The sequence below is a fragment of the Silurus aristotelis genome (genome assembly GCF_946808225.1).
Source record: "Silurus aristotelis genome assembly, chromosome: 11".
Taxonomy (NCBI): domain Eukaryota; kingdom Metazoa; phylum Chordata; class Actinopteri; order Siluriformes; family Siluridae; genus Silurus; species Silurus aristotelis.
The window spans coordinates 13,459,761-13,484,982 of NC_139584.1; the positions used below are offsets into that span (position 1 = coordinate 13,459,761).

Genomic DNA, 25,222 nt, shown 5'->3' on the forward strand with positions numbered 1-25,222 from the left:
CATACTCTCTCTCTCTCTCTCTCTCTCTCTCTCTCTCTCTCTCTCTCTCTCTCTCTCTCTCTCTCTTCTTTGTCTCTCACTCTTCTCTAAGCAGGAGATCAGGCTGCTCTCAAAAATCTAGGAAATCTTGGAACTGAACAAGTCAATCACAACACAAAGAAAGTTGTTTAAATACAGTATAGGGATGACAATAAGAACTTATATTAGATATTATAACTGAGATGACTTGACTGACTGATGTTACTTTAGTGACTGTGCATATTCCACCCCGACAGTCAAGAACAGTATTTGGGTTTATTATTGGAAATGTTTTTCACCTGGAACTGAAATAACCAGCTGGTGGTGACTCAGTTCTGGGGCACGGTGAAGAAATACTCTCCAAGGCATAGAGCAGACCTTCTTCTCCTCACATAGCCTTTGGTGTTTCTTTACATTTATGTGTAATTTCATGTTTCACACGTGCTCTTTCATTATCTGAATTTATATCCCATAAATCAAATCCATCATTCATAATCATCATTTGGAGAGCAAACAACATGCATGTTTGAACTTGCTACTTAAAAATTCGTACAAAAATATTCCCGCTAATATCCTACTTCACACAGCCACATGGTGTACCCACTGATTCACACACACACACACACACACACACACACACACACACACACACACACACACACACACACACACACACACACACACACATTTAGACTGGACTAAATTGTTCATTTTAATAATGTGCAACACGTGACAAACTGTGCAGAGCTTTTCCTAAGTAGGTCATTAAAGCTTATTATTCTCCCAGAATTCAAGAGCAAGCTGCCACTTGAGTCAAGAGCAAAAGGTTTTAATGGCATATGCACTAGGCCACTACATTGTATTTATTAAGAACACCTATAGGTGTATACAAATGGTGGCAATCATTCACATTTTAAGCCATTTAGAAAAAGCCACCAGGGGGAAAAGACCAACACCTTGTGTGTGGTCTGCCTGGTCCACTACCCAAATAAATCCCAGATAGCAGAAGTCCTATTGTGATCCACATCTAATAATAGAATGTATAAAGGGTGGGGGGCTTATAAAATGTTTTTTAACAACAGATGAACTACAGTTCAAATCTATAATCATTTTTATGTAAAATGTCCAATGAACTGACAATTCAATGTACTGTATATGTGACCAAATAAAAAAAATCTAATACATTAATAAAATATGATGGACTGTCCATAGTTCAAGGACTGGGTGAATTATAGGGCTGAGCACTTTAATTAAAAACCCTATTACCATCAGTAATGTGCCAGTGAGTCTGAAAAATATGACATTATAAAATGTTTTTCAATGGCGAAGGAAACATACGGTTACTGCTATGTCTACAGTTCAATTAGGTCAGAAAGCAGATTCTAACTGTTTAAAAAGTGCAGAAAACTGTGTGTGTCTGTATGTTTTTTTTGGTAAATGCTAAGTTGAGCCTAGTCTAAACTCCAGCTGCAGACACATCTGTATATCCAGCTTACTGAAGGCAGTGCAATCCAGTTCAGCAGTTTATCAGGAAAGGAATCTGTTAAAGCAGTCTCTTAATGTAGGTCCCGTATCATTGCTACAATCTCCCTCTTAAGGATGCAAACAATATATTAGAAATCTGTATTATTAATCTACATTCTTTACTCAGATTTTTACAGTCCCTAATAAGATATGAGCAGGACCGTGTGGTGTGATGATTAGCAATCTAACACTCATCTATTACATTTTTTCAAATGGTATAAGCTCTTTGAGTGAAATTAGTGGCTCCTGGCCAGTAGAGATGGCTGAAGGCCAGACCACGAACATCCTATAAAATGCCATGAAAGTCTATGCAGGTCTATATCATCTACAGATTTGACACATTTTGTTCTTTGAACATTCATTTTAGATCTCGGATGATCTTATAATGACTACAACTATGGCTTGATGCCATTGAAATACATCTAAATAGGGCAGTGTCTTCCAATGCATATTTTAGAAGAAGGTCAAAGCAAAGGGTTAGATGTGTGTAGAATTCCTCAGAGTTTCTCTTGGGAAACAATGCAAAACAGGTCATTTCCACTGACCTATTGAGATTGTTGCTGTTTTACCATCTCATCATTTAAAAGTTCCCAATTATGGAAACAAACTTTCCGTCCAAATATCTGGTTACAATATGTTCTGGAAACACTTCACTGGATCAACTGTAATCTTAGCTCTTTGCAAAATGTAGCTCTGCAAACTTATTCCCCAGAAAAGTCCATCAACACACTACACAGGGAGAGACATCTACACGTTTTATACAAAATATAAAATCAATGTTAGATTTCAGTCTAGATTTGGATCTCTCTTGTCATTCTCGTCATGTCACTCTTCATCTTTGCCTAAGACAGAGGTCTAATGCTGCAGTACTTTCAGTATCTGTGCTGTAAAATGATCATTTGAATAAATGTATCATTATCCAACTGTTCACATCCACCACTGCACTAAGGCCGGAAGACTTAAGTTCTGATTTAAAAGATTCGTCAGAAAAAAAACCTTTCCCATAAGGCTATTTCTGATCTCTCAGCTATTAATCCTGCTCGTTTTTCCAGTTATTGAGCATATGCATGTCTTTCTACTTTCCAAAACTGTTTCCCACATTTCCAAGGGAGCGTCACTATCGGTCCTGTGGCGTCAGGCAATCTGGGAAAAGGGCTTCATTCCAGGAAGAGACACCAGGCCTGCTATATCTCAATCTGTCCATTAGAAGACTACGGGGGTTGGATAGATTTGTAAACCCAATGCAAGTTTCTGACATTGCTTAGTTACTTGGATACAAATATATACCTACATCGATTCAGACTGGAGCTGGATGACACCAGCTGAAGCTTGGCATGTGTATTTGTATGTGTGTATTTGTGTGTGTGTGCATGTGTGTGTGTGTGTGTGTGTGTGTGTGTGTGTGTGTGTGTGTGTGTGTGTGTGTGCACCATACCAGAGCAGGTTGCTGGCGTCAGGTGCCTGCATGCTCTGGGGGGCTTCCCTGTGCTCGGCTAAACACAGCAACCGTACAGGCTAATAATACTCTGGCAACTACACAAGCCTATCCCATTTCTCAGAACAGGGATCTGTTCCACTGTCACCTTCGCACACAATACCTCCACTCAGACCATGCTCATAATTAACCTCTCTCTCACACACACACACACACACACACACACACACACACACACACACACACACACACACACACACACACACACACACACACACCAACTCTCTTAGTTCATAGAACATCGCTAATACATAAATAACCCCTTTATATAAGTTGGGTTTAAACTTCAATCATAATAAACATCATTTGTAAATGTAAGTCGTTTTCAGTGTTTAATAAATTGCTTTGTGTAGACAAACTGAGGATTAGTGTCTTTGTTTAGATTGGAAAATAAAACTTTAGACTTTTACTAGGTTTGACTTTATTCTTTAATTAAATCTGCCTTAAATTAAATCATTAATTAAATCCTACTTCAACCGAATGTATTTTAGTAAAACAGTAAAAGCTTGCTATAAATAGCTATGATACAAATAGTAATATTGCATGCAGGTGAGGCTAATTTTTTATTTTTTTTATCAGATCACACTTTACAATGCTGTGTGTTTATTTGCAGAAGACAAAAAGCAGTTCTAACCTACATTCAATAAAATTTCTATTTTTATATTATACCTTATGTGTACTTTTTACTTTAGACATCTTGGAAGACTCTTACTTCAAGGTAAATTGGAATGTGTCATTTGCATGCACAATAGAAGACTAGTAGATGCTTCAGGACAGTTTCATTAATCAAATGCAGACTCCTTTATATCCATGGCTTTATATTCAATGTACGTGCTGAAATCTTCTTAAAACTTTCATGAATATGAGCCACAGTGTGCACACAACCACACATTGTCTGAAACTTTTACACACATATCTGCACACACAGACACACACACACACACACACACACACACACACACACACACACACACACACACACACACACACACACACACACACACACACACACACAGACACACACACACACACTCTCTTTCTCTGTCCTCTCTACCTCAACCTCCATGCCTCTGGGCTGATCATCAGTCCTCTCCTTTCAGTTCCCTCCCACGATTCCCTCTTCCATATTTATCTTCTCTCTTTCCCCCGTCCTCTCTCCACTCTTCTCGCTCTCTCTTTCTCCCACTCTTTTCTCTCAGTGCACATTGTCCCCTACCTCTACACCTTTCTTTTTCATCCATCCAATTTATTCTACAGTTCCCCTCTGCTATTTTGCTGCCCCATATTATCTCTTTTTTTTTCCTTTTCTAAATCCAATATCTTTTTCCTCTCGCAAATTGAACTCGCTGCCCTCGTTTATAAATTCTGTTGATTGTCATATTCCTCTTCATCAATTCCGTGATCTAAGGTTACATGTGAAGGCCAGTGTCCTGGGATCAGGATGCCAGTGTTTTGCCTGCAGCCAGGCACAGTGCCAACAGGTCCTGCATTTTTATTGGTATATGCATCTGTGTAGTGTGCCTTTGTCAAAAAAGGCATCTGATCAAAAAGTCATGGAGTCCAGAGACATACAATGAGCCGAATACATTGTGTTTGTGTTTGTCTCTGCGTGGGTGTGTACATGTGTGTTATTGCTTTAAAGTATTGAAAACATATCCATGTCAGTATCTGACCCACTGGCTGCCAAACCAGTATAAGAAGCTTAGGGCTACAGGCAGTTGCTTAAATGCGTCTGTATTTAGCCGTGACAAATATCACTTAATCGCAAAGAACAACACCTTTTCAGGGACTAAAGTGTGTCATTATTCTCTACTTCTTTGTGTACAAGCAACTCCTATAGTGATAAATTCTAATGGCATTGTGAGAGACTTTTTAACATCAAACGCTCCTCTCTCAGCATGACTCTCTTTGTGCCCCACAGTGACACGTCAACATGCAGGGGGGGATGATGGGTAGTCACTTCTCTAGAGCATTAATTGGGCGATGAGGCATGCTGGTGATACACTCTGCCAGAGAAGGACAGAAAGAGATAGGCAGGGAGTGTGTGTGAGAGAAGGCACCGTGTAGTGAATATAGAGGCAAAAAAACTGTCATGCTGCAAAACTCGGCAACGGATGACGCTTGTCACGGACGCGCCGTTAAAAACATTTCCTTAACGGAAAAGCAAATATATGTGGTTTATTCAACCATGTTTAATGAAAAATTTGTCTTTTCCTACATGCACTGCTTTTCATAATTAGTAGCAGAGCAATTATACTCAGAACACACTCGAATTTAATTCATTTGATGTATTAAGCGAAAACAACGATTCTTCTGCATTGTGTGCAATAGTAAACAGAAACCATGCTCACCTTTGTAAGACAGATACACTCTGGGGGTCGGGCGAAGGTTGCCATGACTACTGTGAGCACACACACACAGTAAGAGGAGGAAAAGTGGGAGGAGGGCCCGGGTCGTCTCCATGGAAATGACAGCAGAGTTAACCTTCCGAGACCTGAAAGGTGGCATGAGAGAAGTTCAGGAAAAGTTCTTGGCAAACACACTAAACAACAGGCGTGTGTAGCTTTTCAAATTCGTTCCAGTACGTTCCCATAAATCAACAAGCAGCATTAAGCAGGAGCAGATTTGTGGGGAAAAAATGTTTAAAAAAGCTTCCAGTTTTAAATTAACTACAATGTTGAACACACCCTCTAAAAGGCAGTGAACCAAATTATAGGCCACGTATGGGTCAGAGCGCATGTGACGCACAGCCTCTCCCTCATGCCATATGAAGAGGTTGTAAATGTAACACAAAAAGGAAACAAAGCCCTAAAAGGGGCGTGTTAGCTGTATATTGCCTGACATCCTTACAGGGTCCTTCAGGGTGTGTGAGAAGTTTCTTAAAAAGACTACCAAAACAATGCTGTTAGAATTTTTTTGGGGTCGTCTACCTTTTGTTAATTGCGACTCTTGAACCCACCTCTCCACAGCATGAGCAATAACAAAGCTCTTTATTTAGTGGGAAAGGGTAGCAGACCTTTATTTTTATTTATTTATTTTTTGCTAAAGGGACACGCTCCCATGAGCGATTATATAGGGATGCACTTCAAATTGAAAGAGCTCTTAGATTCGGCAGCCAATTCAAATCCCTGTCAAACTGCCTTGCTTTCAATCTTAAACTCTTAGTCTCAGCCAGCGGGTGATCATAAACATGAAGGGGGCCTCTGTTGGTTCTGTCGTCACGGTCAGACTGCAAGGGAGTGCAAATACAATCCAGCACACTATATAGACAAAAGTACCGGGACACTTGACCCTTCCAGCCATGTTTGGCTCTTCCCCAAAATGTTACCACAAACCAGAGAAACACGGATGTATAGGATGGCTTGGATGTAGTAGCGTAAAGTATTTTCCTCCTTACTTGGAGACCCTAACCTGTTTAAGCATGACAATGGCCCATGAAGATATGTTTGGAAAATCCTAAGTGACCTTCTGAAGAGCTCTGACCTCAACCCTATTGATCACCTTTAGAATAAATTGGAACACTGACTACATCCCAGACTTTGCTCTCACTGTTGTGGTTGAACGAACACAAATCTCTACAGCTACACTCCAAAATCAAGTGGAACATCTTCCCAGAAGAGTGGAGGTTATTGTAACAGCAAATGGGGACTAAATTTGGAATGGGTTGCTCAAAAATCACATACGAATCTGGAATACAAGTACGGTGTCCACATACTTTTGTCTATATAGTGTGTCTATGATATACCTTCATTATTTGTTTAATTGTACAGAATAATTCACAGATGCTCAAATTTGCTTTGATTCAATACGTAAATAAAATAGGATGTTATGGGTTAAGAAAATTTGCGAGCAGGCCATTATAACCTATAAAAAGCAGCATTAAGTGTGGAATGTAAAACGCAGGAACAGGCCAAATCCAAAAGCATATTTCTGTTGCATGAATAAACACAAAGAGCTGCTGACTCTAGAACAATGATTTATTTTCATTTGCAGTCAGTGGAATAATAAGCATTTAATCTGATATGGAACAGTTATATAAACAGGGGGCGCTTATATAATTTCGAAAACATTTATGGCATAAGATAATGCATAATGCAGTTGCAGATCTGCATTCTTCACTTCATCCTCAATAGAGTTTGAAAGCAAAAACGAAGACATTACAGAAGCTAGTAAGTTTTCTTTATTAAAAAAAAAAAATAAATACTAAAGCTGCTGATCTGGACTGACTGGAAATAGAAACTGTCTGCAAACGGTTTTCCTTTTATCTATCAGACGCTACAGGGAAGACAATAATATGACAACACAGACTTATGCAGAGTAGTAATGCTTTTATTAGAGGTACTCCTCCTCTTTCTTCCACAAATTTCCCCCTAGCTATGGTCACTACGGAACTGGAAACTTTAGGCTAAACATAAAGAGTCTCTCCTATATCCTTCTTCTTGTGGTGAAAAAAGCAAGGTGTGTTCTGTGTGGCCTACAGAATGCCTATCTTTAACAGTCTGCACATGTCTACTTACTAATTATGAGCCTGAAGTGGTAGTGAATGTGTCATTATCTGTGTGTGTGTTGCCCAAGTGTGTTTGTGTGTAATGAGACCACACCTGAACACACACAAAGAATGACGAGGCGTACAGTGCTAGATTAGACAGACCGCTCGGAATAGACTGGGGTCTAAGAAATCAAGGTAGTCATTTGAAAAAAAAAAAAACACCTTACAAGAGTACTAACATGATGTACATGTTATATTTAGAAAAGAAGATTTCTCCCAAAAAAAAGGAGGAAAAGATGGATAAAAAAACATGATATCACAAAAAAAGCATAAACCAAAATTTCTTCTGTCTTCACTTCTAAGCGATCTAACAGCAGCAGATCCTTATCTGCTCAGCCCCTGCAAAGTGCTACTAATTCACCCATGCGTGGTGAGCAAACATGAGGGTGTTTGTTGATGTGATGGCTGTATTTCAGGGTCAGCATGAAATGAAGTCCTGCTTACTGACAAAAAGCAATAGACAAAGGTTAAAGGTAGTCTCTTTAACACAAGTCAGTCATGGAATGTGGACTCCTCAGACAAAAGATCCACAGACAAAATAACAGAAAAAACGAATGGTTTAAAGGCATCGCTTGGTTCTTCTGAATTATAAGTAAAGCTGAGAAACGAGACAACAGCACTGACAGCGTTTTTTCACAAGCTCGTTTTTTAAAAGAGCATGTTTTTAATGTTAATAGTGCGCTCTTATCACACAAAAAGATCGGTAAGAGGAGAGCCATCTGTCTCAGTAATGCACATAGATAAATGACTCAAAGCTGCAGCTTAGAAAGCCTTCCCATGAGTTAAGTGAGAATAAAGAGCTCGAGACAGCCTTAGCTATAAAGGAAACCTTAAACCTGAAAAGCCTGCAATCCTACACAGGTACATCATCAGGTAATCTGGCCTGGCTATTAAAGTGCAACTAATCTAGGCTAGCAAGCTGTATTCTTATTTTTTTTTTACAAGTAATTTTGTGCACTCAAAACAGGACTGGTGTGTCCTCCAAGTTCCAATCTTTTCCTATTATCATCAGGGACGTAATGAATATAACACACAAAGTGTACTTTGAGCTTTATTTATCACGCAGGATGTAAACAAATTTGTTTGTAAATCATTCACATGTGCTTTTACGCAAGAAGTTCAGAAAACACTTTTGCATCCTACGAGATTTTCTAATTTAATATGTCAACTTTTTAGTGAGGAAGATTTACATACGTTGACTGCAATTTTATATACAGATGATTCTGTTAATTTATTCGAAATAAGGCTCGCCATACAATTGGACAAATCCGCATAAACGGCCTTTTAATAGGAAACAGGCCTTGACTAATCATTTTTGGTTTAATTCGCCTACACTGGCGTTTTCAAATGTTTTCTAAACAATTGCACATCCTCCAGTATATGTCTAAAAACATTTAAATCTGCATAATGTGCAGACATAAAAACGTAAGCTTCGATTTGTGTTATTTCAGTCTACTGTTTATTTACTTCCCTTTTCTTTGGATTGGTGTGGCAATAGCGAGGAAAAGTTTTCAGAGTTGGAAAGATGAGAGGAAACACAATCCCCCCCCCACCCCCCCCCGAGCGTTAGCAAAAGCAGTTTATTGTCATTTTGCAATTTTCAGATATCTTTGCCTTTATAGAGCTTTGTGAGCTGTTACTAAAAGCATGACATGTGCATAATGAATCGAAATGAAGTTACTAAAGTTCTGTATTTACTAAAACTTCAAATCCAGTGGGGATTTTTTAGTTTGGTAAACAATTACACAAAACTAAATGATTGATAAATGAGATCTTCATTGAGTGATGATTTTCTGAGTTAAAACCTACCATACTGTTGCACTTTGTATGTATAATAATTGACTGTAGGCCATCTGCTGCTCTGCAACAAATGTAATCATATGACATGATGCAAATTGTGTATAGAAAAATATGACCTAGATATATTAAACATAATACAAGGGTCTTTGCATAAGGTGTACAAAAGCGGTGTGTGTAATAATATAAGTGTGAAATGTCACAGTGTGTGATTGAAATTTGAAAATATTTTGTGTATAAGTGAAGTTTCATTTAAATGGCACATTTTTTACTCTCACAGTAAAATCAAACAGAAACAAACATTATACATAATCATTGGGCAAAACAACAAAACAGCAATTAACAAAGAGATGAAAAGTATAGTGAGGTGAGTTAAATCAGATATTCATTGGCCACTATAATAAGAACATCTGTACACTATTACACTATTTATATAAACCATCTATTAAACTTCTCAGTCAATTAATCATGAACCAGCAATGTGAAAGAATTCTATGAAAAACATACAGGTAAGAAAGTTCAAAGTAAAATTGCCAAATTGGGTCAAGCTGACAGGAAGTCTATGGTAACTCAAATAAAAATTTTTTTTAGAACTGTAGTGAACAGAATGTACAGTATGTCAACCCTTGAGGCAGAAGACCAAATTGGGTGCCACTCACAGGAATCTGAGGCTACAAAGGTCCTTTTCCATTCTTTACCAGTTAGTGAAACTGTCCATTAGAATTTGTGCACACGTTTTCAGGTGCTAACTGTATGTCTGCACACAAACCATGTTTTCTTTTATACTTTTAGGAGGAAAGAAAACTAAAGCACACATTAACATCATTTTTACTCAGGTAAAAAATTCAATCCTCTGTAGATCCTGTTACATATACGTTTCCACATTTTGTAGATATTTATCAAGTTGAATGTGTTACACATGCAAACTTTTGAAAATCAGTGCTTACATGTTACTTTAAGTATAGTCCCTTCTTTTCCCTAAAAAGTCTCTATACTTTTATCTCTATACTTTATTTTTACTCTTTATATGCTGTAACAGCAGAGTCGCTTGTCGCCAATATCGCTTGCCTTCCAATCTATTTTAAAACTTGTCTCTGAAACAAGAAAAAACAGAATGAAATTGGAAACATGAATTATTGTGCTAGAAGTATAAACATAGGTTTATTGCGACTAAATGTATTTTCTAAATGCTAAAAGAATGTTCTCATGATATTCAATATAAAAGAGGGCACGAGTTACACACATGACCAAAAATGGGGGGAAAAAAAATTGTGCAAAATCAGAATTACAGACCATCAGACTCCATTAAGAAGATGGGAACAAAACAGGACTTAAAAATTTATGATGCAAAAATTTAAGTGACTCTTGACTTTATTTGTTTGTTCTGTTCTTTTTCAGACTTGGATAGATTTCCACATTTTACGATCCAAATGTTGTTACTCACAGCTATAAAACATCCTGGAGTTAAAGACCAAAGCTCTTTTTCCTGGCAAAAAAAAAAAACAGAGGCATGGGAAAAGAGTTATAACAAACAAATTTTGAAGCTGTTTGCTCCCTCGTGGCTGGTATTAAGTGGACAGTAATGGCTTTTAGAAGTGATAGACAGTATTTTTCTAGGCCACCTGCTTTCAGTGAGTCTGGAAATAGTGGTACTATATGAGGAAATGTCTGAGGTTGATGGGATATTATTGGTATATGTTCTAAAATCTATTCTAATTTGGCAAATCAAAGCTATGAAATAGATCATACACAGAAAATACAAACCACAGGAAATAATTATAGCCCATAGTATTTGCTTTGACAGCTCAACAATGCTTTCTACAACACAAATACATCTCCTAAATCCTCTCTTTATGAGTTTATTTACTGAGCATGAGAGAGTCTTACCTGCTTCACTTCACTGAACAAAAGCAGTACTTAACGAATGGTTTAAAGAAAAAACATATAAAACATTTTAGCATTACAGCAGCAATATAGCAAATCTATATAGTAGTATAGTGAAAAAATATCAATAAAATATCACTTTCAATAATTATCCTTTAAAAACTAAATGTAATGCCGTAAAATTCCAGGGACCAAGAAGAACAATAAAAATGGCAAAAGGAGTGTAGCTGTAACTGGTCCAAAATCTCCCATATGTGATATTTTGAGTTGATGTCTAATGACCATGAAGGCCACTGCATTTGATTTAAATCATTTCCATGCTCAAATAGACATGGACATTTAGACAGCCATGGCAGACAATTGGCAAGTTCTCCAAAGTGAAGATTTTCTTACAAAACCGAAATATCATGTACCCGTTGTACCTGGTTTAAGTATTAACACCAGCCCAGAACAGACCCTAAAAGTTTTTCACATTTTGTAGTACAACAATTTGAAATTAAAATGTACTTAATTAGGATGAACATTTAAAGGTGCAGGGTGCAAAAGAACACATGTTTGGCATATGTACCTTTTAGCTTGGCTTTATGTTTTTCATCTTGATTTGCTCAGATTTGCTAAAAAAAAAAAAATCTGAGTAAGCTATTGAGAAGCCACAGATTCCCAAATGGATTAAGGTCTGAGCTTAAACTGGACCATTCTAACACATTTAGGGTCTTAATTTTACACCACTCCATTGGAGCTTTGGCAGTATGCTTAGGGTCACTGCTTGGTGAAGGTGAACCTCTACCCTACTCTCAGATTTCTTGCTCACTGGTAAGGTTTTCTTCTAGGCTTGTTCCACGTTTGGCTCCTAATACTTTTCCATTAAACATGACCATTTTTAAAGTCCCTACTTTTAAAAAAGCAATCCCCCAACATGATGCGACAAGGACCATGCTTTTGTTAGTGAATTTGAGTGATTGTTCTCCAGAATGCTGAGCAGTCTTGGGTTTCCAGCAATTAGTTCACCTTCCAAGGCCAAATTGTTAACTTTTGGTCTCATCAGACCAGAAAAACCTTTTCCATGTTTACTGTCTCCAGTGTGCTTTTTGATAAAATATATTTTTTTTATTACTAGTAATGCCCAGCATTGTGAAGTGCTATAATTGCACTGTAAACTTCTCTCTTGACCTCTTGGTTACTTCACTTACTAATCCCCATAATATTTGAAGGACTGTCACTTCTAGGCACTTGAAATATTCGCTGTGCCATATTTTCCATTTGTAATAATGGATTTAATGTACTTCAAAGAATGATCCCATTTCGAGCCTTTCGGGAGCAGGTGTATTAAAAATTGAGATCATATGGCACACGTTCAACAACTTATGTGACTTATCACAATGCTGACAGATGCTCAAATGTACACAGTGCTAAAACGCAGTGACTAAACACACTGACAGACTTGTTCCATGTCTGCCAACAAGAAGTCAGTACGGGGGTTTCCTAACATTTCACTTTACAACTTTATTTCTGATAATAATGTTTTTAAAAATAAATAAAAAATGCTGAAAATGAACTTTTTTTCAACATGTACGTATACTGCATATGTCGAGATAGTCCATGCCACATATGAGAGAAACATGGCCCCTATCCAAGTGTTTGGCCACTGCACTGAACTCTGTGGTACTATATTAAACAAGGCAATGTGCTGAAATTCGCAGTCACTTGTTAAGCTTCTCCACCCGCAATATCGGCTTCACCAGCTCTCTTCAAAGGCTACTAAACACCAGAGGCCTTGTGTAGCACATGCTGATGTGACCACTACTCTCAGTCATATCATTTTCACCTCAACATTACTGCTGCTGATATGACACTAAGCAACCTGCTACAACTCCATCAAAACACAGTCGAAAGCAAAGAGCGTGGCGTATGGTGTGAAAGGGGCAGAACGCATTTACATTTACTGTCAAAGAAGAGCTTGATTCTAGTCACTTATCCAAGTCCAAGAATAACTGGACCACGTCTTCCTGTTGCAAGATGAAACCTGATCAAACGGAGATCTCAAGTGAACAGTTGTTTCAGGAATTATAATGCAGGTGCCTCTCCTTCCAAAGGGGATAAAAACACAGCACGCCTGGCAGCACAGTAAAACTGGGGCTCTTGCATCATGTAGCACTTATGTACTCCATCATACACCCCCTAACCACACATACACACTAGCTCAGTCTCTGTTTATAATCCCCATCCCTCTCTCAGAAGAGCCTGATCTCTCGAACCTCTTATGTTGTAATACTCCAAATCAAGCTAGAGAGCATTAGGAGGACTTTACTCTGGGGAGGGATCTGTGCACATCAAATTCCAACACTTCTTTTGATGGGCCTCACTCTTTTCATTTACATGATAAACACTGGATTCCTTAGTCATTATCCAGCCTTTGTAACATGCTCATCTATTTATAGCTCACAGCTGTTTTCTAACATCAGGTTGCTTTATGAGGGAGCCCAGTTTTTGTCATGTATGCTTTGGTATTTTCCAGGATTAAGTGCAGTGAGTTATGAGCTATGAAGTGAGCCACGACCGGACATTTGTTTGTTGCTATGCAGCTGATGCATTACAGCCTGCAGGAACATTTTTCTCAGCTCAACTCAAAAACTTCATAATACATGGCTAATTAACACACGGAAAAATGTGAGCAAATAGATCTGCTACCCCATCAGACATTTGTCACTAACTAGTGCATCAGTTTCCTGAACTCGCCACGGTTTTATGCACGGGTCTTATAGAGTGCTTACATTAGTCTCTTTTATATGACTTCATTTTTTTTCTTTGACTTTTTAGCCCTTTCAGTAAAGAGAATAGGCTCCCTGGCTGCCCATGTGCTTTGAAATGGATTACAGTAGGTCTTTGATTGGCAAAGGCTCAAGAATCCCTAGAATGAAGGCTTAATACCCCCTTGGGCTGACAGCTGCAGGGATAAACCACCCTTGCTCACTGTCATTGACGCCCCTGTGTTGTGCCATTCCCCGTAAAAAAAGTGGCACCAGAATTAGGAGGGGAGGGCAAGTGAGATCGAGGTGGACATTCTGAAGTCTTGTCAGGTGGTTCTGCTTTTTTAAGTGTACAATGATACATAAAACCACAAAAGTGCTCTAATTTCAGCAATTCTAGAAGTATGTTAATCATTAAGAATATAATGCAAGCACTGATAATAGCATTTAAAATGGAAATTGACATCAGTAGCAAATGAGAAATTTTCCAACAAGACAAAGTTATGAGTTTTTAACCACTCATTCTGCTACCTACATAAACCTTCCTTTCTTAACGACATTTTTGGAGTTACTCTTTAATCCACTGTTTCGAAAATATATGAGTTAAATATTTAAAAATCAGTGTGATATTAATAGATAATATGAAGCAGTCGACATGAAATTCACAACGGCAGATCTTAAAGCTCTTTGAAGACAAACCAAAAAGAGTGTCAGTGAATAATCAGCGAGAAAAAGTGACAATGTGACAACATGCAAAGAGCAGAATTCGTTTTCTAAAAATGCGATAGATAAAGCAGGATCTGATGTGAGTGCATACTTATTAGAAAAGTAGCACCTTGCCACCTCGGCTGAGGTATCAGTAAATTATCACTTGTACCCCCGCTTTCTCCTCCTCTCGACCTCCCCCACCCACACCAAAAAAAGCCCCTGTCTGACCCATGACTGACCCCCCAAAAGCTTTCATGGCAACCGCCACCAGGGAATTAGTGTATTTGTGGAGAGCAACAAGACTGTGTATGACTAACTGTATATATTTATGCATGTGCATGTGTTTGCATATGTGTTGAGACAAGGAGAATCCTGGCAACTGCCTGAAAGAAGAGCCATTGATGACAAATGGGGAGGCTAAGAGTGTGGTTAAAGTGATGAATAAAAACCCTGCAGAGCAGCTAAATAAGCTGCTTAAAACAAAAATCCATCTGACTTCAGATGAGAGAAGAAATAATTGGGTTTATTCAGTTTAAAGACTAGGAGTAGGAAAAAAGGAATTTTCATTTGAAAGTTTCGTTTTCAGCCCAGCACTACAAGTACTGCAACTAAAAATGCTTGCAGGTGTTTTTTTTTTATTATAATTGTACAAAAAATGTTAGAAGAAATTGCCTTGAAATAATGATAGCCTGCAAATGCAATATCAGAAAGACTACTCTCATAAAATCTGAGTGAACATGCAGACCTGAGGTCTAATAGAGCAAAATGCTTGAGGTTAAACATTTGTGCAGGTTGTCAGCTTTTTTTTAATTTTTTTTATTGGAAAATAACTCAAGGAATGTCTATAAATCTTTTCAAATCTAGTGAAAGTAAATGTTTTCTTAAATTTTTTTTTTAAATAATACTTTATGGAATAAAAGTCTTAGTTTAGTTTATTCTGTTTCCAAAAAAACAAACAAACACATAGTTCAGGTTCTGATCTCATTCAAAACAATTTTCTCAAGTGTACAATTAAAAAAAACAAATCTGAATAAAGCTACTTACAAAAAGATATCAGGGGACAACACACAGTCGATAATTGCATGCCAAAAGAAACAGAGAAATCTGCTTTAGAAACTAAGGTAATATCATCCTAAAATCAATGAAATACAGCAAGCTTAGGCTGCCCATGACTGACAGAATAAATATTTCACAAAGCTTGTTAGCGATCTCACAACATGCACTGGTGAGCTTTCCCAGAGTGCAAAAGTCCCGAGAACAAGATGCCTCTGTATTGATTTTTTACACACTTTTTTTCCTTCAACCTTGAGTTTAGCCATATTAATAATTGACGAGGCAGCATCCCGTCTGGCTCTCTGGATTCCACTAAAATTTATGCTCTCGTGGGTTGCTTTTATGATTAATGTCAATATGGTCGATGTGGTGGTGCAAATTCTACATTGACCTAAAAATAAATTATACATTCAGGCCATGTGCCAGTTACAAAGAAGCAAAAAAAAGTAATTGTAAGCCAAACATCAAAAAGTATTTGTTTTTATTCGCTTCCTCCTCAGCTTTAGATAAAAACTTTTACCACACATTAAAAAAAAAGAGAATTAATACCAGTAGGAACAGATGCAACACAGAACACACCAAAATTACATTACCCTTTAATGTGAATATATTCTACCTTTACAATAAGTAATAAACATTACATTTCTGTAATTAACACTTTGATTACAACTTATTGTCAATTACACTAGAAACAACTTTAATTGTAATGAGTGCATACTATAGGTACAAAAAGTTGTATGATTAAGGACAGCAAATAAAACATATCCTGCCAATATCTACAGTATAATCTGCAAATTGCAAATCTAATTCAACAGAAGCATGTAAAAAATATAGATTAGAGGAATGCAGGCATTAATATTTTTCTGCATATTTGGAAATGACATCTAAGGTAATATTATTATAATTACAGAGGTAAGAGAGAAAAAGATCAGTATTAGAATACAAATGCATAGGAACTTTAGATGAGCTGGTAAACCTGTGTGAATTTGAACAGTGCATTGATCAGGGCTCAGAGGTCTACATGGATTGTTAAAGGGATTGTTAAATAATAAGCAAAAGATGAAGTGGAGACATTATAACAATAAAAAATGTAAAAAAAGGTTTTGACAGTGCACATTTTATACACAGAGGGCAATAGGCTGTGAGAAAGGCAATACCTCAAAAGTAGTTGAAAATCTATAAGGCGGTGAATATGAATATGCAGCATCTGAATTAAGGATTGAAATGCAACTCGAACGAGCATTATCGAGCCATTTCAGCTTTTATTGTCTTTAACCAAAACTAAGTAGGTCGGTGAAAAGCCGAAAAAGATGCTAGAAAATAGAAATGTGTAGTGTTACTGAACATTAATAGGAACCGACTCACTTCACTACAGGTAACTCCGGCGGCTGAGACGCGTGTATCGGCCGTTACATTCCGCGGCGTCGGACGAAGCTATCCATAAATCCCAGCGCGCAGAAAGCAGCTCTCAGAAACTACCAACCGCACCGTGGTTCTGTCCATTGGACGGTGGCTGGGTAGTGATTCTTTTTTTTTTTTTTTTACTGCGAGTTACCAAAGTTTTCCTGCTGTCAAAAAAAAAAAGAGAAAAGAAACGCACGACCACAGCCCCCTGAATGAACCTAAACTCTCCCTACTCAATCCACACACAGCCCTTCGCTAGATCAGAATTGGAAAAGTGTGTGTGAAGAGGAAAAGAGGAAAAGAGATGGCAGGCGTTGTGTGTGTGTGTGTGTGTGTGTGTGTGTGTGTGTGTGTGTGTGTGTGTGTGTTGGGTTGTCCTACCTCAGTGTTAAAATCCACCCAGCCGTGTTAAGCAGTTAAACACATCCATGCCAGAGAGAGAGAGAGAGAGAGAGAAGAGAGAGAGAGAGAGAGAGAGAGAGAGAGAGAGAGAGAGATAGCGAGAAAGAGAAGAGAGAGGGAGAGAGGGAGACAGAAAGAGAGAGAGAGAGAGAGAGAGAGAGAGAGAGAGAGAGAGAGAGAGAGAGAGATACCCTCTGAGGTCATTAGTGAGCGCTCACACATTTTGTCTCTCAATGGAAAATCATTCATTAAATCCAGGAGTGCCAGAACTAATTTGGGGGCTGCTGAAAATGTGTGGATCCTTCCTGGATTTTTGCTCCTTCCTGGATTCTTGTAATATACCCTGCTCCCTCTATGGCACTCCTGATTTTTCATTTATTCATTTATCTTCTGTAGGTGCTTTATCCTAGTCAAGGTCATTGTGGATTCAGAGTGTTCCCAGGGAATACTGAACATGATGCAGGAGTATACCTTAGATGGGATACCAGTCCACACACACACACACACACACACACACACACACACACACACACACACACACACACACACACACACACACACACACACACACACACACACACACACACACTTTATGGAGAAATTTAGAGTTCCACCATGTTAATGAGATAAAACCTGAGAACAATATGTAAACCATTGTTCACATATGTACCTGGGCATGACGTCTTAGATTACAGATTTGCTCACCTGGTCCCACCATTCTAGTTCCCCTTAAGGTTTGTGTGTTTGTGTTACTTTATGTTGCCATATATATGTTACATCTGTAAATCAAGCTGATTGGGCTATTACGATGATTTAATTGTTTAGTAATTCATCAGAACTGTTATGGTAAAAGGTAAAACTATTAGTGCAGATAGAACCAGACATAAGACAGAAGTCCACTTTGACAATGTTTGCCCCAATATTTCAATTACCCCTTCATTTTAAAGAGCTAAGAAGCAGCATTTATTTATTACAATCTCATCCCACCGGGGAGCAGGTTGTATTACAATCTTTGAAACAAAAATTGGACAAACAACCCTCCAGGGCTAGACACGGGCCCTACTCTTATTATACATAACTCTTATTATACATAGCAACGCTGCTAAAGGTCCCTGGCCTGATAATGAGATCATGCTAGCCTATTTTCTACAAGGAATTTTTTATGTCCTCCCTGTGTCTGTATGTTTTATGATGTTTTTATGCTTTTATCCCACTTCCTTTAAAAATAGCAAAAATGTGGAATAGTTATAATGGTATAATAGGCTCTGTTGATGAAGATAAATGAATTTTAAATAAAATGTTATGTACTCAGTATATGAGTATTAAGTTGTAATAAGTAGTAAGTAATAATAATTAATTAATGGAGACTTCAAGCCTGTGGCCACGGACATCACCATATTTTCCATGGTGATTCTCTGCCAAAGAAGTCTTTTTCAGTTTATGCTGGTTTCAAAGGCTTTTTTGCCTTTTGGTTTGTCAATAGTATATGAAATGTGTGCTTAGTAAGATGCTCCTTACACAGCTTATTACAACAAGAATATGCTTTAACTTGTACACTTTGCACAACAGTGCGCCCTAAAAAATAAAATAGCAGTGATTACCTTATATGCAATAAAAGGCCTATACCAAACTTTAGTGTAAAACTAAATTATATGAGTACAATATAACTATTATTAAATCAGTAAAGTGAAGTGGAATGCTTCGGATCACTAAAAGCTTTAGATTTGTTTTATTTAGGCTTTCCTTATTCCAATCTGGTAAAGACTAGTCTTCATATCATTCATTCATTTCATTCATTTTCTCCCGCTTATCCGTAGTCTTCATATCACCTGTTCAAAACATTGTCCATGCAGACGTTTTTTCTTTTTTTTTTTTTACTGGAACATGTCTTTGTTATCCTTGAGCCATTTAAGTGTTTCATAACAGTACATGCTTATATATGGTTTATTTCTATCTTTTATTTACATTTATTTGTATTACATTTGTGAATGTTGTGTTGCCATGCTCTCCAGTTTCAAGCATGCAGTTCATGAAACTTGTAATGCGTTGCTGAAATAACCTTTGTTTTTTTTTTAGTTTCAATGATTGATGATTGATTAATATTTCAATGACACACATAATTAGGGTCAATGGTATATCCTTAATATACTTCATTTCAAATATGTTGTGGTTAGGGCTCTAGGTTTCTGATCAGAAGGTCAGAATCAGATGGTCAGAACCAAGCTGCCACTCTTGGGCCCTTGAGCAAGGGCCATAACCCTCTGTGCTCCGAGGACACTGTAGCATGGCTGTTCCTGCATTCTGACCCCAGCTTCTTATCACTGGGATATGCGAAGAAAGAATTTAATGTACGTGACAAGTAAAAAGCCCCCTCTACCCCTTTACCTTTACCCCTTTGCTACAAAATGTTAAAATACCTATAGGTACAATAGGTGTAACAAATATCCACATCTGTATCTGTATTTAGATTTTAATCAGATGATGGCATGACTTAAACTAGTTTTTTACTTTTTAAAATACATATGAACCCTATAAGTGGAGACACAGAGGTTAATAAACAAAGATAAAAAAGCCTTCACAGCACTGTTTTTGTGAATTCTGACTTTGAAAGTTCCTCACTATAAGGTAAAAAAGCATTGGAGCACCTCCTATTCATAGCTGTATTTAAATCCACTTAAAATAGATTGTGATACATTTCGAAAAAAAAAAAAGCATTTGCATTTCTCACTATACATTCCTCAACTATTTATTGTATGTGTGTTATCTTTCTTTGTTCCAGTTGTCTGCTCTCAGGTTTGTGATTTTCAGAGATGTTTTTGATGTCACTAGTTTCAAAAAAGAACCCTTTGAATTTTATTTTGTTTCACCTTTGAGCCCAAAGAGAATTGTTCAGCTCTAGCAACTTTCCAGCTCTGAATAACTGTAAAGCTTGTGATGAAACACTTTTAAAATAATTTTTCTCCACTCCAAGAAACTTGTCACTGAAGATACAAAAAGCTGCCACATTTTAGAGCAACAATCTGATTTCTTTGAAACTTAAGCATAAAGCAAACGCATAAGAAACGCATAACATTTAACCGAATATTATCCTGATACATTTTTAAAGGACACTTTTTATTTGATTGTCCAAACATGTTCTAATGGAACTTATGAAAAAAATTACACAATTCAAATGGTAACTTTAGACATGGTGTTTTATAATATTATTGTGTAAGAGAAAGGGGTTAAAGATAATATTGTATCACAGACATTCTCAAGCACCATTTCAAATACATGCATCAATCAGACTTGTTTGTATCACATACCCAAAGAGTAGCCTATTGATCAAAACACTCTAATATATGAATGAGAGCGATGAAAACAGGGGTGAGTAGGACCTTAAAATACTTAAGATGAGTGAATGAGCCATTATCGTGTTCTATGCCTCAGTGAGAGAATGTAAGAAAAAGCGCCATGGGAATTCCTAGGATTCCGTGGCGTCCGCCCTAGTGGCGCACAACAAGTGAAGCGGGGTGACCAGGAGAAGGATTAAAAACAGCATTCACATCAGGGCACACTCACATTCCCCTCCTGTGTGTGTGTGTCAGTGTGTGTGTGTAGGGCTTGTCTGTTCCCAAAACAAACCGGGTGTCTCTACTCAGGTCTTTGTGTGGAGGTCACAGTGTTCCCCAGCTCCGCCTGAGAGGCGTCTCCCTTTCAATCAATCACAAGCCTGTTCACTTTAAATCCTCCATTCAGTCTTGGAATAGCTATAGATACTCTGCATTTCATTGACATACACTGTGGGGGTCCTCTACCTGCTATGACAGTCATGTAGCTGAACTAGTGTAGCCACAAAAGAGACAGTGCTTTTGTTTTTCATTTGTTGCTAGGGGAAAGAATCTACTGTTGAAGATGATAGTGATTCGTCTACGGTGGTCTACTTAAAGGCCTCTTTAGACATGACACTACTTAACAGTGTATGATATTATAGTAAGGTTCTGGATATCAGCCCGTCTCAGTGAAGATTAATTTTGCGGCGGTTTAGACCATAAAATAGTTACACAGTCAGATAAAGGCAACCATTAGATTTTAATGGACTGTATTTTTTCACTGCTTACTCGTGTATTGATTTATCTGTTGATTTATCCCTTTTTTCTAAATTGTTTTCCCTTTGCCATATCTTTATAATTCCATCACACTTTTATTTTATCGTTTTTCCAATCTCTCTGACACATGCATTTCTCCGGTCAGGTCATGAATGGGTGGAATTCAGGTCTTAAAATATAATAATTATTATTAAATTATAAAAACAAAAAAACACTGAATCAAGAAAAATATGCACTTAAACCATAAAAAAACATGGGTTTAACATGTTTACACAAAATGTGCTTTGTTATTCCTAAAAATCATATATGATTTACATTTTTTATTTGGTTTTATGTATAGGTTACTTCCAGTCTGTGATTTTCGCAACAGGATGACTTCACCGGTTAAAAATATCATAAACAGAGAAAGAGATTTTAGGCACTTTCTTCCTTATATCTATGATTGTTAGTAAATCTGCATGATTTGAACTTGCTGAATATATGACATTTGTAATGTTTCAGATGTAACACCCATATGTAAATGTGGTTAATATGTTCAGGTAACAGAATTGAGAGAATGTTCTAGGACACCACTCAATTTTTTCATAAGCTACAATAATAATGAATAAATGGAGACTTCAACCAAGCTGTAAACTAGATTCATACTTTAATGGAAAAATATTTTCAAACATTTTAATTATCACATTTTAAGATAGTTATGGTGGATACTGGATACTTGATGCTTTTAAATACTTTTCTCAAAGATACTGAAATTTAGACATAGGTTATTATAAAGGGCTCTTTAACAATGTTTAAAATACCTTTTCCTTTAAATTATAAATGTAATAGAATTGGGACACAAATGACAATTTGGTTGTGAAACCATATTAACTTTTTGTTTTCTTTTCGGAGATTTTTCTTTAGGAGCCATACCAGCGCCTTGTTTCAGTAGTTCTATCACAAACCTTTCATATGGCATCATAAACTGGCACATATAATCACATATGTTGTGTCCTTGATGTCCTTATAAGATTACATGTCTACCCATCAAACCAGTGTCAGTGTTTGGATGATTTTACTTTACTTGCTGTTAAAGAGCAGGAAAACTGGTGTATGTGTGTGTATCAGGATGTATGTGTGTGTCAGGATGTAGCCTGGTAACCCACCCTGGGCACGGTTGTTTTGGATATCCTTTTAATGCACTTTGTGATATGACACACCGGTACATATCTGTGGGTGGAAACACCCCACCTACACCCAGCAGGATTTGACGTAGTATACATATAAGATTTAAATGTTGCTAATCTGTAATGAGGTTTGAATAGATGGTTTTTGTCAGTGGGTGCATTAAATCTATGTTTAAAAATATTACAATTGACAATGACTTTTCCATTGTAAATTTCCTCCATGAGTTACAATCTGTGGTTATTATAATTTTGTTTACCACTCTGCATTACTTTTCCATTCTAAAGTTCATCCCAGGGGTACACTCTGTGGTTATTATGCTTTTGTTTACAGCTCAATGTTTGACTCTTGACAAGTCTTCCAGTGAGGCTTTGCATCATTGCTTTGCTTGGCAAACAGCATGCAACCATGGATCTAATGCTTAAACTAGTGTGTGAGTCATCATGATTTTCAGGCAAACTGAGCAGAGATGACTGGATGAAACCTGAAATGAAATCTATGTTGTGCAAGCAGTCAGGGTTATATTATTTCTCTTTCTATCAAGATCTGCAGGAACAATGAATGTGGACTGAACGTTACAGAAGGAAAAAAAACAGTCCCAAATATAAAATCCCAGGTCCTTGAATCTTTTAACAGCACATGAATTAAGCACATGAAAACACTGCAATATTCAGATAACAATAATGCAATTTCTTGGTATATAAAAGAAAGAAAGAAAGAAAGAAAGAAAGAAAGAAAGAAAGAAAGAAAGAAAGAAAGAAAGAAAGAAAGAAAGAAAGAAAGAAAGAAAGAAAGAAAGAAAGAAAGAAAGAAAGAAAGAAAGAAAGAAATTATACATTTTGTACAAGGTCTTAAAGAAGAATTAAAGTAGATGGCAAAAAAACAAGAACACGACTAAGCTTCTTGCACATATATTATTGTAAAGGAGCATGCTGTTAAAGTTACTAGTGTATCATTGAAATATTATTAATCACCATTTAAAGTTCATGCATCAGTCAGACTTGTCTTTCTCCCTGTACATAAAGAGAAGCTTTTTTGGCAAAACCCTCCCATCTGTGAATGAGACAGATGGAGACTGAAAGAGACCTTAAAATACTGACATACGTACATGAGTGTAATTTGTGCAGCAAAAACAATAGTCAATGTTTAATTTGGATATTAAAAAATTTGGAGAGATGCCATCAAGCCTTTGACCCTGGCTCATGGCAGTTGAATCAGCTTCCTGTTAATGAAAAGAACAACTTCGCATTTCAGATGAAACAGGAAAAGGAAATGACAGAATCAACAAGACCCACCTGTAACTTCTCATTTCCCAGAAAAATCCCCCAGGCAAGGGCTTATGAGCAGATATTTTTTATTAGGCGTGTTTCTGGTTTTGCTGATTTTGGGAATACATAAAATTTTTTTTTTTTTTAACAAAACCTTATATAATCTTCATATAAACTAAAATCTTGTGTGCACTGTAAAGTGTCACCCAGCCACTGATGGGTTTCCTTTTGGAATCTGGTTCTTCCTTATTTTTCTCAGGGACATTTCTTCACCACTGCCACCTCTAGCTTGCCCTTTAGAGATCTTACTCTAATGCAAATTTCTTACAGTTGCTTTGTAGCAATGACTATAGGATAAAAAAAGCTAAAAAAAAAAAAATATTGTGTAGGTTGATAAATAATACACCAACTGAAGCTGTCAGAAGTCATTTCCTTTCTATAGATAAGGACACCAGAGCTGCTTTTGGCTTCATACGTATGTTATAATGAGCTGTCAACATCTATAAAGAAATGATTACATGTAAAGGTGCTATTACAGGGGAAAGTGACAGTACAGTTACAAGTACAATCTATCACAGTGTAAGAAAGGTGCTAATTTTTTCATTATATTTTAAATTGACTCACATCATCCATGCTTGTAGCAGGTTCAGATTTGATAAATTTCTGTCTTATTGGTTTTAAAAGTGTTTAAGGTACTTTTAGGGACACCAGAGCAATTCAGGAAAATGATAGAACAATGATTAATGACATCGTTTTGTCCTTTAAAATACAAGTGATAACCCCAAACTTTATAATTACCAAGTGTGTCAGGGCAGCAGACCTATATATATCTTAATGTTCCCTTCAAATTCCTTCATCATATAGTTTTAAGCAGCATCTCAATACTTCAAACTTCACTCTTTTTAAGAATCATCCTTTTGAGATTAAGGTGATTTTTAGGGATAGTAACGATGAGAAAAAGAAAGAAAGGGTTTTGATACCGAACCCAAAAGGGGATGCTCTTTCATTATGCTCCTCTTGTCTGAATGGTGGGATGGGAAGAGAGGGTGAGGGGGATGGGTGAATATGAGAAGTAGAAAGCTGGGGGTATATGGGGGGGATTCGGACAAGGCTGTTCTTTT

The 25,222-nt window shown here is 37.1% G+C and overlaps 1 protein-coding gene across 3 annotated transcripts in view; it reads right to left on the minus strand.

The window, feature by feature from the left end:
* Positions 1-17,760, minus strand: part of sema3gb (sema domain, immunoglobulin domain (Ig), short basic domain, secreted, (semaphorin) 3Gb) — a 31,010-nt gene extending 13,250 nt beyond the window's left edge. Inside the window, exons 1-2 of one of the 3 annotated variants that reach the window (XM_083553753.1) lie at positions 17,561-17,760; positions 5,389-5,531 (exon numbers count right to left, since the gene is read on the minus strand). In XM_083553753.1, the coding sequence (XP_083409879.1) occupies positions 5,389-5,500 (112 nt within the window). In that variant the 5' untranslated portion in view covers positions 5,501-5,531; positions 17,561-17,760. Of the gene's footprint in view, positions 1-5,388; positions 5,532-17,140 lie in introns of all 3 variants that reach the window. The other 2 variants (XM_083553754.1, XM_083553752.1) reach the window with 2 other exon arrangements.
* Positions 17,761-25,222: the final 7,462 nt, after the last annotated feature.